We start from the raw sequence: 15352 nt of genomic DNA on the forward strand, positions 1-15352 counted from the left end.
TGGCCGAATTCTCCACCAATCCAGTCAATTTTTTTATGGAAAGTTTCTTCAAAAACTTTTAATTAAAATAACAAAAAGTATTTTCTCAAAATAATTATTTTATAATATACAAAATTTATCATTTGTTACATTAGGACTTTCTTACAGCATAGGACTTTATTAGGTCACACCATGGTAAGTTCAATAGAAAAAAAGCTATTGGTCATTTGGTCATTTGACCTTTGACCCTGGTCAATGGCAAAGGTCAAAGGTCATAATTTTTTTTTACACATTGCTTTTTCTCTTGTGGATGTCCCATAAAAAAATCTTTTTAGGATTCCCATAAACAGCTTTGGGATTAGTATTAAAGTGTAAGTAGGTTCTAAAAATTTAATATTTAAATACCTTGTAATTGTACAGTATTTTAAGGTAATTTATTGAACATAGGCTCTAGGCTGTATAATAGCTACCATATACTAAATATACTATAATTTGGTGATACTTGGCCTATATATATATATATATATATATATATATATATATATATATATATATATATATATATATATATATATATATATATATATATATACACACACACACACTGCAGGCCAAAAGTTTCCGGACACTTGGATTTTGTTTAATTTTTTAATTCAAACTCCCATAATTATTTCAATAAAATTCAAATATCATGTTTATTTTTTAAAAGATACATATAGTTACTATTTAAGAAAAAAAAAAAAAGAAAAAAAAATGGAATAAAAAAAATACTAACAACACTATTATAATTAAACTGTCTTTTCGTCAAAAAATAACCCACGAGTTTTTATCACTGTTTTTGCGATCCGTGGCATCCTATTTATTAATTTATTTATTATTTCGGGTGTAATTGATAACCAGGATTCTTCTAATATTTGCCACAAGTGCTCTTTGGATGTTGGGCATTTTTGTCTGACCTTTCTGTCCAATTCTTCCCACAGTAACTCTATTGGGTTCAAATCTGGTGATTGGGCTGGCCAGGTCATGTTTTTGAGGACACCATTATCCTCTTGTTCCTTTATATAGTTCTTACATAATTTTGAGGTGTGTTTAGGGTCATTGTCCTGCATTAAAACAAAACCACGATCAATAGTTCTTAAGCCAGAAGGTATAGCATTGTTTTCTAGAATTGTTTTATATTGTTCTTTTTTCATAATACCCTCAATTTTAACTAGGTCACCTACACCAGCTAAAGAAAAACATCCTCATACCATAACTGACCCACCACCATGCTTGATTGTCGGCACTAAACACTCTGGGATCATTTTTTCTTGTTGTTCTTCTGATGTAAATTCTACGCCTTTGCCCAAACAGTTCAAATTTGGACTCGTCGGTCCATAGTACTTTTCCCCAGTCTTCTTCTGTCCAATTTTGGTGGTCTATAGCCCATTGTAACCTTTTCTTTTTATTTCTAATCCGTAGCAACGGTTTCCTGACCGCTATACGGCCAGAAAGTCCTGCTTGTCTAAGATGTCGTTTCGTAGTGGTTAATGAAATAGATTTTGAATGACTCCTATTAAAACCTGAAGTTATTTCCGGGGCCGTAAGTCCTCGATTTCTTTTACTCATTAATATTATACTATTATCTTCAGCTTTTGTTGTCTTCCGTGGTCTACCAGATCTTTTTTTGTCTTCAAAAATGCCTGTTTCTTTCCATCGTTTGATGGTATCTTGTACAGTACTTCTGGCAACTTGTACTTTTTTGCAAATTTTACAAACTGAATAACTCTCTTTATGTAATGTAATTATTTCAGAACGTTTTGCAACTGTTAAAGAAGGTTTTTTACCCATATTTTTAATTAAATAGTCGAATTATAAAATTTTAAAAATTTTTTGAAGACTTTTTAATGCAACCGTCATTAATACCAAATGAAAACTAAACAAAACTAAATATTCTTAATCATTTTAGTCGGATATCATTATATTATAAATATTTCCTTCATGTTTCAACAAATAAATAACTTTAACAAGACAAAACTCTTAAGAGTAATGTGACGCTATATATCAAGTTAAAATAAGCAATTAAAAAACAAACTTATTTATGTAAGTTTAAGGCCAGTAATACCTAATTAATGACCTCAACCTTACATAAACACTTAAAATTAGTAAGTTTAAGTATTATAAATTAATATTATTGATTAATTTAATGATACAGGATAGATTTTAGCTTTTTATATAAAAAATATCAAGTGTCCGGAAACTTTTGGCCTGCAGTGTATATTGTTGAAAAGTAACAAAAATGCAACAGTTTAAATTTAACAGTTTTAGCTACATGGCTGTATAGTACCGAATGCAGTGTAATATTTACACCATTACCATTGCAATACATATTTGCTAATGATAAATTTAAAAAGCTATAATAGTAAATGATGATGCAAGCTAAGTGCTTTGGTTGCTCCTTCAGATTCCTTAGAAGTAATGAAGTATGACCGACCAGTTGTAGTTTTGGGTTTGACTGCTATTAAAAGATCATTCAAATCAACGGTAAAAATATCTGGAGAATCTCTGAAGGAGAAAAACTGACCTGGACCATAAGGGTGAAGAAAGTTCATGGTTATTTCTCTTTTTTCTTGATTGCTCTTCAACACACAACCTATCCACCAATGTTCATCATACTCTACAACCATGTAACCAGTAATTGAACTGAAGTTGAGCTGGCTAACATTCTGTGACATAATTTTTTCGATTCTAGAAACAGAACTGGAACTATAATTTGTACTTGAAGTTCATTCATGGATAATGGTTTAAAGCAATGAAGTTTTTGGGTACCAGGAATCGTTTTAACATTCAAAAATCTTGTGGATTTGATTTGACAATCATTTGCAGTGAGGTATTCAAAGGAAATTCCATGGATATTTTCTTTAGCAAAAGTATATAATTGATAAGTGGTCATTATTTGGTCATGGTATGGACATTGTAAACTTGCTTTTGCTGCTTCACGTTTAACAGTTCCTCCAACTCTATCACAAGGGTCCTTACCATGACTTGTGGCAAAGAAATGCCATTCGGTTGGATTACCAAAATCCTCTTTGTGAAAGTACAGATTTATTAAATTCTTGCAGTTTTTGTATTGTGCTGCACAGCCATCACTAAAATATGTTATTTTTAGTGATGGCTGTGCATTTTCACTTTTAAAAAATTAATTAGTTTACGCTGAAAAAGATGAACTGCAATTGTGTCATGAGTATTACATTCCAAAAGCAGCACATAACTTCCATGACATAAATTTCCTTCATATTAAAACAAAAGGATGTCAAGTTACTTGACTATTTGTCCAGTGATATATATGTGCTGCATCTTGTATGATAAATGCATAATTTTCTGAAAAATCACCAATAACCAGAAATTCTCCATCGGATAAATTGTTTTTCTTCCAGTCTAAATATTTTGCCTGCTCTTGAGCAATAAAATCATGTCTAGTAAGTGTTTTCAAGCTCCCTAAAAATCTTTCAATAAATTCATCAGTGGACTGTATAAAGGTTTGAAGCTGGGACCTATCTGTTGTAGTCCACTGTTTATACTCAATTTCTTCAACTCTTTTAATTTCAAAGCATTTCAACAGCCATTCTTTTAGCAAAGCAACTCCAGGGCAATTTTTACACTCGCCTAGAGGACATGCTGGCCAGGAAGGATTGCATAGAATTTTAGCCAAAGCATGTTTGTAGTTCTTAATTGGGGTTTCTAGTTCATCTTCTAGTTGTAAATCATCCATATGTGATCTGACTATCATGAGCTTAACATTTTGATGAATGGTACATACGCACACAGTGAGTACACTTGCTCCTGCAAAGACACATTCTTTTGGATGTAGCTCTGCAAACTTCAAAAACCTGATTCTGATATTTGGATACTTTTCTAAAAATAATTGATAAACTTCCTTCAAATTACTTAAAACTAATCTTTTCTGAAAATGTTTTCTTTCCCGATTTTCCATAACAGCTAGAAAATCTTTTTCCAGGTATTACACAGTTAACAGTGTCAGAATAATAAACTCTTTTACCATATCTTTCACATGTACAGGTAGTGATTTCCCTTTTTTTGGGTTAGGGGTTGATAAAACACCTTTGATTATTAAAACTTCTTTTGCTTTAGATACAAGTCGATGCTAACAATTGAATTCTCTCATCACTTTTCGATTACGCCATTGAGCAACAAATATTGTCAAAGTCATGATCTTTTCACTCTTACTTTGTGTTGATTTATACTTATCCTGGAGCACTTTAACAATGTCATCAGCACATGTGTTGGAAACTTTTTTTTTAGTTGCTTCGTATTCATCATCCTCTGAAGTATCAATGGCAATAGCATCTGAATAAGTAGATAAAAGGTCTAACTTCCTTTTTACAAGTTGTTTAAGCTTTTTCTTTTTCTCCGGAATATAACTTTTAACAGTTTGTAACTTGCGTTTATCCAAGGGTGACTCACCCAAAAACAACAAGGATTTATTAAAAATTGAAATTTCTACATCCTGGCACTGATAATTTTCATCTCCCTTGTCACTACAAGTATCTTGAGATCTGGAACTGCTTTGAGAATCTAACTCTGTATTACAATTTGCAGAACTTTAATCATCACATAATCCTATTTCGGAAGGTAAGCCAGTGATCCTCTTTCGGCAAGTATCATATAATTTTGCTCCAGCCATAAGTTTTGAGGGATACATAGCTACCTGCTGACTAGTAACTACCCTTAAAGTTTTATGTAGTTTTTTCTTATGGTGTTGGAAAGGATCATAACAGTAGTGCTGTCTTTTCTTTAACTCTTTCACTTGCGCTTGAAATGCCATTTTTAATCTAAATTTAATTTGAAAGTTGCTAAAAACTTCTTCCTAAGTTGTCTTTTAACAACTAATTCAATGGAAATGAATTGATTATTTTAATGTAAATATATATAGCTTTAAGCCTCATATAATTTAATACTGACTTAGTATGTATATATAGTACTAGTAATTAAATTACAACACCTAGAAAATTAAAGGAAAAAAAGGAAATAATTAACAATATATATCTACAATAAGCTTTTTACAGAAAATGACCTCAAAATATCGCATTTGTGAGGCGGATAAATATTAAACTTTTAGAACCTACTTATACTTTAACGTTAACCCCAAAGCTGTTTGTGGGAATCCCAAAAAGACTTTATCATGGGACATCCACAATAGAAAAAGCAATGTGTAATAAAAAAAAAATTACCTTTGACCTTTGCCATCGACCAGGGTCAAAGGTCAAATGACCAAATGACCAATAACTTTTTTTTATTGAGCTTATCACTTTTTTGTATAGACACAAAGTTGTTCGTCTATGCAAGAGCTTCTGTTTGCCACCAAAATCAACTTCCTAAGTATAATAGAAAAAAAGTTATGACGTTTTAAATAACCAAGGTCAAGTGAAAAGGTCAAAACTTTGAAAGGTCAAAACTTTGAAAGGTCATATCTCAGGAAATAATTGACCTAATTAAAAAAATTTTAATTCTGTCCATATGCCCAACATGTGAGTCAATTTTCATCAAAATCTGAGTTGGTGATGTCGGGTGGGTAGTTCCACTTGATGTGGAATGCCCCATGTATTCATATATACATAAATATATGCATACATGCAATCTTTATACATATATGCATATATGCATACATGCGACCTTTCTGCAACCATATATACATAGATATATCCATACATATATATATATATATGTATATATACATACATGAACCTTTAAACTATTGAATTTAACATAATACAATAAATCTATAAATTATTGGTGACACTTCAAAACAATTTAAGAAAATTATGAATGAAAATTGGCTGTATTTCTTAAAAAGTAGTTATTTAGTTGCTATGAAGAAATCATTCTTTGGTAGCTGAAAAAATTAAAAATTTCTTATGAATTACTATTATATTTCAATTGCACATTTGTGTATTACATTTTTAAGCATTATCATTAGATGTTTACATTAAAAAATCCTATTTTTCTAGACTTGTCCTAAAGCTCATATTTTGTATGGAAGTTTTTTTCTCTTCTGGTTTTATTAACTTTATATTGAATTTTTTTTAAAAATTCTTTTAGGTGTAAGGTATGGTAAATTTTATTTAATACTTTATTAATATAAACTATAAGCTTAAAGTAAAACTCAGAAATTTAAATAATGAAGTGAATTTTCATTCTTTTATTTTTGTGCGATTTTAGACAAAACTAACTATTGTGAGGGAGTTTCATCATGCTGAAAAATACAGCTCCCATTAGGAAAGTAATTTGGAATGTCTGGTAACAATACTTGGTTCAGAACATTTGTTAACTTGTGTTGATTCATCACCAACATATCATTTATCATCTTTGTTTTAATTGATAGCAATCAAATTTTGATAATCCTTTGCCCACTGAACATGATAGGATGGGATGATACCTTACACAACTGATGAAAAAAAGCTGCTAGTTGATCCTTAAAGCTGCTAGTTGATTTTTAAAGCTTTTTTTTTCCTGTTTTTTTTTGTTTTTTTTTTTGCACTCCTTCAACAAAACTAGCTTTGCACAAGCTGTTATTGATGATTTCCAGCCAGAGGTTGAGGATTTTGGATATGTTGTCAGACCTTCAACTCTTTTCTTGATGATATGAACTGATTTCTGACTGAGACCAACTTTCTTGGCAATGTCTCTTTAGGAAAATGTATTAAGTTTCAACATGCCTTCTATTTGCCTTCTGAATATTTAGTATATACTGCACTGTGAACCAGAGAGACTGCCAGGTTTTATGTTGTGTCACTCAACTAAAACCTTTATTATTAGTTTAGTATTAGTTTATATTGATCATTAAAAATGTTTTTTTAAATCAAAATTGCGTGTTAAGATGTCAAAAATAGTAATTAAAAGCCTTGAATAAATGCAAAAAAAGTAATAAAATTGGAAAAAAAGTCGTCGTAATGACGATTTAGAAAATGTGGGTAATGAAAAGCGTAAGTCTTAAGCTAGAATTAAAAAAAAAAAATGGGTGTCTTCTATAAAGCGATACAAATAACTTTTATATTTATTTTTTTAAGAATCAGATATTGTAAAATCAATTTTCAAAAAAAGATTTTAAAAATTTTACAATAACTTTTTCTAGAAATTGCATTTTAAGTTAAATTTTTCTCAAAATTATACATTTTTTTATAAAATCATGTCATTTAAAACAAAACATCCATGTTATTTTTTGGATTTATTTAATATTTTTAATTATGAGCTTGCCATTTTTGAACGAAATGCCTTTTGCTGCTGCTGCTGGGAGTTTCTTGGAGCGAAGTCCAAGTCTTTATGCCCTGTAAATTCAACAATAGAAGATCTGATGAAGCAGTGTGTGTGTATATATACATATATATATATATATATATATATATATATATATATATATATATATATATATATATATATATATATATATATATATATATATATATTTGGTATAGGAATTAATTCATGCGGTTTTTAATTGAAAATTGAAGGTTTATTTCAAAAACTAAATGATGAATACATTAATGAAAATAGTGTCCATCGCTAGTCAGTACTTTTGCCCATCTTTCCAGCGATTTACGAATTCCGTGTCGAAAAAATGCTTCATCCTTAGAAGTGATCCAATCAGAGATCCATTTTTCGATATTTTCTGAAGAAGTGAAGCGCTGTCCAATTAAATCGTTATTCATGCAATCGAACAAGTAGTAGTCAGAAGGAGCAATGTCCAGAGAATACGGCGGGTGGGGTAACGCTTCCCATCCGACATTTTCCAAATAGTTTTTGACAGGTTTTGCAACATGTGGTCAAGCTTATCATGCTGAAAAATGAGTTTATCATGTCTGTTACCCCAATCTGGTCGTTTTATGACCAGAGCTTGCTTCAAATGCATTAATTGTCGTCGATAACGTTCTCCATTAATAGTTTCACCAGGTGTCAGAAGCTCATGGTACACCACACCTTTCATATCCCACCATATACACAGCATAACCTTTGCACAGTGAATATTCAGTTTGGGTTGTGATGGACCTGGTTCACCTGGCTTTACCCAGGCCTTTTTTCGTTTAGGATTCTCGTAATAAATCCATTTCTCATCACCAGTAACGATTCGATGCAAAAATCCCTTTCTTTTCTGTCTTTCAAGCAGCAATTCACAAATGGTCTTTCTTCTTTCCACGTCTCTGTCTTTCAATTCATGTGGAACCCAATGAGACATTTTTTGAATCATACCCATGGCTTTGAGGCGTCTGGAAACTGTTGATTGTTCAACTCCTAACGATTTTGCAAGGTCCTCTTGCGTTTGACAAGAATCCTGATCGAGCAATGCTGCCAATTCTGCATCTTCAAATTTTTTCGGCTGTCCTGGTTGCTCTTGGTCTTCCAAACAAAAATTACCACTTTTAAACCGTGCAAACCACTTCTGACAGGTTTGCTCAGCTAGAGCATGGTCACCATAAACTTCAACCAAAATATGATGACTTTTGGTAGCACTTTTCTTCATGTTAAAGTAATGAAGAAGAATCCCCCGCAAAAACACTTTATCAGGAACAAAAATCGACATTATCAGTTAAATTAAAAATAGTGTTGTTTATGCTTAAATCAAATGATTTATAATGAAAATGATGCGCAATAACAGTGATCTTCGCATGCATGCGTGGCTAAACGAAACGCTGAGACAATAAGCTAGTTTTGTAATCCCTTGTCAAACCGCACGAATTAATTCCTAGACCAAATATATTCTGGGTATTCCCTTGAAATTTGTAATTACCCAACTGTAGTTTGCTCTAGTTGTAGAAGAAACCTTTACTTAATGAAGTCGGGCAATACACCCAGAGGCTCGTGGGGAGAGAAAGTATCAAAGGTAATTCTCATATTTTTAAAATAAAATTATTTTATAAAGTCATTAATTTTTTTAAAAGTGTTATTTTAAAAGTAAGCCTATTAATCTCTATAAAATTTGATGTGTTTTTTTTTACCTTTTTATTTAAGACTATGCCACTATTTATATCAAATCATTCATTGTAATGAAGCATTTATCTTTATACAATTATGTGTTTAAATATCACTTTTGAAGGTTGAGTGGAAAATGCTGACTATGAATTCAACTTCAATGCTCCAGGATGTCTGCTTATGGATACTTGTTTTGGTTGAACTGTTGAGTTAGATTATAAGTTAGCATTTGCTGAATTAAAAAACTCAAGACCTTGCACAGGTTCAAGGGGAAAAAATTTTAGTAAGTTGGAAGTTTCATATTTTGCTGTGTTATGTTCAGCCCTTTGTTTAATGCCAACTGCTATCCTTTGTAGTTGACTTTAATTGAAGAAGAATTTAACATTAACTTTAATATGACAGCAAGTCCAGGACAGTGACTATAATCCTGTCAAAACGGCTGTTTTCATAGCCACAAAATTTTTTAAAAACATTACAAATGGCTTGTTTTGTAATATCTCAAAAGCTCTAATTTACAAGAACAACTTTCATTTTAGGCATGTATGTTTTTATAGTGTGCCACTAGATTAGGCGAAAAGTTAGGGGAGCGGGAAAAAAAAAATCAATTTGCTCCTATTACATGTTTGAAAGGCTTTTTCAAATCCAATTGAAAAGGTTTCTTATAGTAATACCTACAGTAGAATCTTAAAATAGTTTAGAAATCAACAAATGATTTTAATGGAAGAAGGATTTAATTTGGTTATGATAAATATATACGTGATAAATACATGTAAAAACTTAAAAATTGATTTTTCCAACCTTAGCACGCAAACTAGATTTTAAAAATATTTTTAATTAACCATATAGATTAATACTAAACTAAAAATAAAGGTTTGGATTGAGTGACACGACATAAAACCTGGTGGTCTTTCTGGTTCACAGTGACTGAATATCCAAATGTTTAAAATGTTGATATTTGTGTTTTGTATTTTATTTGATAGTATTTTGTTTTTGTAATTAATGCCAGAATACAAGAATCAAATTTAAAATTTCAAGTCATACTCTGATTCTGTTTGATTTTAAGTCATACTTCAGATCAAGTTTGGTTTCATCATAAGCCTATACTTTTTATGAAACCAAACTTAAAGATTTAAAATATGATTTTTGAAATTTTAAATAATAGATGATAAATAAGTGTTTGGACAAATTTTAATTCATTTTTTCTGGTTAAACAGTCATGTGGTTAAATGCATATATATAAAAAAATCTATGAAATGTTTAATTTAAAATGAGTTTAAATGCAGCAGAACAAGAATTTTCTTAAAAATGTCTCAAAAATATTTTTTGTTAAAAAGCCTACTACAAAAAAATTTTGAAATTGTAAATCATTTAGAAAAAGAAGGATTAGCTTGAAATACAATCTATGATAATTTAAAAAGACTTGAAACTGGTCAGTCTTTTTCTGATAAAAAGCACTCTAGCTGTCTGACATACTGGACTAGAGAAAAGAAAGCCAAATTAAAGAGACTTTTCATCAATCAAATTGGGATCAGTCAGAAAATTGGGTCTTAAATTCAGTGTGAATTGAATATTGAATACAGAACAATCAATTTCAATACAGAAAAGGCTCCAAGATACACTATTGAACAACAAATGAATGAAAAGAAAAGAAGCATAAAACTTTTTAGCCAGCTCTATAATATAAAATCACTTCTGGTCATCGATGATGAAAAGTACTTTTTGTAGTATGTCTGAGGAATAGTTTTATACTTCCAAGGCTGTAGCAATCAATCCATCAATCTATATTATAGAATGTTTAGAAAATTGACTTCTTTCATTCATTCAAAAGTATCATTGCCAGATTTAGCAATTTCTAATTACTCCAAAGATTTTAAATTGGATGGATGAATATACCAATTATGTTGATAAGAAATCCAACCCACCAAATGTGCCTCAAGCACAAACAATTTAGAATGTTTGGGGACATAAGGTTTGAAAGGTTTAAAAGGTGTCAAAGCAAAATTGAGATCTATGGCAGGTGATTTTTGGGAACCTAAAAATTTAAACTTACGTTTAAGCTTACATTTTGAGAAGTCAGAAAACAAAAATTTGTAAAATTAAACAAAATATTTTTGTTTTAGAAAAAAATTGTAAGTTTTTCTCTTTACTTATAAGATATTAAAATGTTTTATTCTATTTAACTCGAGTTTTTTTCTATCAAAGTTACTTATCAATGTTTTAAAGTACTGTAAGTTGTAGGTATTTTATAGATATTTTTCTTACACTTTGATTATTTTGTTTATTTAGTTGCATTAATTCATCAATTTGTCTATTCTTTTGTTATCATTTGTTTATTCTTCTGTTATTTCATTATTACAAAAGTTTTACAAAACATTTTCTTACTGATTTATTTCCAAGTTCTTATTCTTATCTTAAGCCAAAAATTGGTGAGAAAGTCAATTTAAAAGTTCCAATACATTGTTGTAATCATGATAATGTTGATGAAACACAAATTGTAAACTGGGAGCCACCTAGCCCTAAATGGAATCCTTGGCTTGCTCAGCCAATACCTTTTGAAGGAGCAGAGGGGAATATGGTTAGTGTTTAACTTTCTACACCAAGCAGAATGAAACCACTTAGTAAAGATTAAGGTTACATATTAAATTTTTACAGAGTTAAAGAAAACAAAAAACCACATTTCTGACAATGATCAAATTTTGTTGTTATTGGAAAAAAATATGAAAGTTATTAACAAATATTTACAGCCTCCTCCAAGTGCTGCATTTATCTATGATGAGTTCCAGGATAAATGGGAAGATAATAATTTTACTTCAATGTTAGAAGAACGAAAAAAACTACCAGTATACAAACACAAACAGCAAATCATTGATTTGGTTTATGACAACCAAGTAGTGATTATTCGAGGTGCAACTGGATGTGGTAAAACTACTCAGGTATTTTTCTTTAGGGTCCCAATATTGCTATAGTTTAGGAGTAATATTAGTGTGAAATTGAGAATTGAAAAAAAGTAACATCAAACTTGAATTAAATTATACAAAAAAATTGTTTTTCCAGGTTCCACAGTATATTCTGGATGACTTTATTCTTAAGAGTGTAGGAGATCAATGCAATGTTGTAGTTACACAGGTTAAATCTTTTTTAAAGCTTAAAAAAATAAATTTTTAAGTTGTTGGCTTTGTATCTGTGTTATAGTAAAAATAGACTTTTTTTGTTGTTAACTTTATATCTGCATTAATTTATTTAGCCACGCCGCATAAGTGCTACTAGCATTGCTGAGAGAGTAGCTACAGAGCGTTCTGAATGTCTTGGAAATAGTATTGGATACTCTGTTAGATTTGATAGCATTTTACCTCGAAGTCATGGATCAATAATGTTTTGTACTACAGGTTATAAATTTTATTCTAATGTATTCTCATACTTTCTCATTCTCAACACATAGAAGCTAGTACACAATATAATTTAAGTGAGAAATAATATCAAAATATATCAAAGAAAAAAAGACTATTTTATAATTTTTTTTAAAAAATTGTAAAATAGTCTTTTGGAGCCAACGCTCTTCTTTTTTTAAATTATTTAGTATTAAAAGAGCATATTTTTTATAACAGGGGTTCTGTTACGGAGAATGGAAAATGGCTTGACTGGAATTTCTCATGTTGTTGTTGATGAAATTCATGAGAGAGATATTAATGTAACTAAATCATTTCAACTTCTTGACTCAAAACATTTGTTTTAATGGTTTTGTGGTCTTTCTTAAATATTAATTTAACAAAAGACTTCAAAAAGGGTTATGTAAATATAACTTAAGATCTTATTTTCAATATATTTCAGTCTGATTTCCTTCTAATAATTCTTCGTGAAATGCTTTACACTTTTCCAAAACTTCGAATTATATTAATGAGTGCTACAATTGATACCAAAATGTTCTCACAGTATTTCAATAATTGCCCAGTTCTTGAAATAGAAGGTTTTATGCACCCAGTGCAAGGTATTTTTTATTTTATTTTTTTATACTAATTGTTTTTTTATGTTTTTATTTCACTTGTGTATTTTTATGTATTTATTTCACTTAGTAAAATAAACAGCTTGTTGTCTAGTTTATGTGATAGTTTCTTCTTATATGTGATTCAGAGAATATATTTTTTTAAAATAGAGTACTTTTTGGAAGACATTATTCAGATGTTACAATTTGTGCCTACTCTTCTAGAAAAAAGGAAAAATAAAGATGTTGATGTAGATGGGGAGGTTTTGCTAGTTTTTTTTTTTTTTTAATTTTTTAGGTTTTGTTCTCGGTAATTGTTATTTGGTACCAAAAACCTAAAAACTTTAGTTATTAATATTTTACTTTACTTATTTTAATTTCCTGTTGTAGAAAGGTTTTTTATTTTTTAAGAATTTTTCAGGAGAATCTAAACATAGTTTGTGGCACAGAATATTCTATGCAAACAAGAAATTCAATGGCTCAGCTGAATGAAAGTGAAATTTCTATTGGCATTATTGAAGTATGGAGTTACCAATTTACTTTTTATTTCGTTTAAAAGGTTACATCTGAATTTTGATTTTAATAATAAATGTCTATCAAATGATAAGATTGAAATACTTTAAATTACTTTAAAAAATTGTAAAATAGTCTTTTTTTTCTTTGATATTTTTTGATATTACTTCTTATTGTATATTATTATTACGTATCATTATTGCATAGTATTATTACATAATATTGTTACATATTTTATTTTTCATATTATTGTTTTATTTTACACATTTTTATACATCATTTATTTTACATACATAATTTATTTTACATATTATTGTTGTATATTTTTATAAAAAATCGTCATATTTAATACTATTGTTATTATAAAGTTTATTTTCATTTTTAGGCCTTGCTCTTATATATCACATCTATGGATGTACCTGGAGCTGTTTTAATTTTTTTACCAGGTTGGAGTGTAATCTTTAATCTCCTGAGGCATTTGCAGCAACACCAACTGTTTGGTAAAGTGTCATAAACATGTTGTTTTAAAAGATCATATTCTCCCATTAAGATTGTTTATTATTATCTTATTTTTTTACATTTAGAATCTTTTATCAGAAATTGAATAACTTAATTATACAGACTGCATAACTATACAATATTTACTTTATGGTTTAGTGAAAAAATGCTTGAAGCAATACAAGTTTATAGCAATTTGTCTTAAAGTACAAGTGATATATTTTTTAATTTTACTTTTAACTTATCATAGTTTTGATGCAGTTTTATTAATTAGGTTCCCAAAGATTTTTGTTACTTCCTCTTCATTCACAAATTCCAAGAGGAGATCAAGGAAGAGTTTTTAAACCAGCTCCTCATGGTGTGAGAAAGGTATTTTACTTGTTTTGTTTCTTAAATCACTCAAGTTGGGTATCATCAGCATTCTAAAGAATTGTTTGACCTGAAAATTTAAAGACTGGTTTACATTTTGAGAAGTCAGAAAAAATTTTTTTTTATTTAACTTATCTTTACTCTGCAAAAATACCCTTAAAATTCTGCATTTTACTTATTTTAGATAATTCTATCCACAAATATTGCTGAAACCAGTATAACAATTGATGATGTTGTTTTTGTTGTAGATTCTTGCAAGTATGTTATTCTTTTTTTCTTAAATTATACTTTGGTGCATTTTTAACATTTCAATACATATGATGGGATTTGAATTTGTAGAGTAAAAATCAAGCAATTTACATCTCATAACAACATGACCAACTATGCTACTGTCTGGGCTTCTCAATCAAACTTGGATCAGCGAAAAGGAAGAGCTGGTCGTGTGCAATCTGGTTTTTGTTTCCATCTTGTCAGTCGAGCTCGTTATCAAAAGTTAGTTGAACAAATTTGTTTGTATATTATATTTTTTCTGTTGTTAATTTTTTTTTACATTCATTTTTCTTTGTTGCAATTTTCATAAACCATTTAAAATTCTATGCTTGGTTTTCCAATTTAAAGAAATCGTTTCTTTTTTGAATCACTAGTTGTAAATGAATGACAACCAATTTTTTTCATTGTTTCTAAGTTAACAGAGTAAAAAAAAGAAGTCAATCCTGCTTTTATTTTTACCTACTTTAGATTAGCCCAACATATGACACCTGAGATTCTCCGAACTCCTCTTCATCTTTTAGTACTGAACATTAAGTTGTTGAAGTTAGGAAAGGTAGTTGACTTTCTAAATAAAGCAATTGAATCTCCTCCGATGCATGCTGTCATTGACTCTCTAATATTGCTTAAAGAAATGCAAGCCCTTGGAGACAATGAATGTCTTACCCCTCTTGGTTATATTCTTGCAAAACTACCAATTGAACCTAGATTAGGAAAGATGATTATTCTAGGATGTATTTTTAAGTATGATTTAATCCAAAAAAATTTTTATAATGTAAAGTT

At 29.6% G+C, this 15352-nt stretch overlaps 1 protein-coding gene across 2 annotated transcripts in view; it reads left to right on the plus strand.

Annotated features, from left to right (window-relative positions):
- Window positions 1-15352, plus strand: part of LOC145182198 (ATP-dependent RNA helicase A protein-like) — a 36219-nt gene that overhangs the window by 17886 nt on the left and 2981 nt on the right. For both annotated transcript variants that reach the window (XR_016456628.1, XM_090101176.1), the window contains exons 9-21: window positions 11360-11518; window positions 11688-11876; window positions 11998-12069; window positions 12188-12329; window positions 12549-12631; window positions 12772-12928; window positions 13094-13185; window positions 13344-13442; window positions 13821-13935; window positions 14208-14302; window positions 14487-14560; window positions 14642-14794; window positions 15041-15313. Coding sequence is in view for 1 of the 2 variants with exons in the window: in XM_090101176.1 (XP_089957302.1) it covers window positions 11360-11518; window positions 11688-11876; window positions 11998-12069; window positions 12188-12329; window positions 12549-12631; window positions 12772-12928; window positions 13094-13185; window positions 13344-13442; window positions 13821-13935; window positions 14208-14302; window positions 14487-14560; window positions 14642-14794; window positions 15041-15313 (1703 nt within the window). In the remaining variant the exon portion in view is untranslated. The remainder of the gene's footprint in view (window positions 1-11359; window positions 11519-11687; window positions 11877-11997; window positions 12070-12187; window positions 12330-12548; window positions 12632-12771; window positions 12929-13093; window positions 13186-13343; window positions 13443-13820; window positions 13936-14207; window positions 14303-14486; window positions 14561-14641; window positions 14795-15040; window positions 15314-15352) is intronic.

Source organism: Hydra viridissima, unplaced genomic scaffold (genome assembly GCF_058129835.1).
Source record: "Hydra viridissima isolate aposymbiotic clone 2 unplaced genomic scaffold, HvirCarnegie_v1 scaffold_10, whole genome shotgun sequence".
Taxonomy (NCBI): domain Eukaryota; kingdom Metazoa; phylum Cnidaria; class Hydrozoa; order Anthoathecata; family Hydridae; genus Hydra; species Hydra viridissima.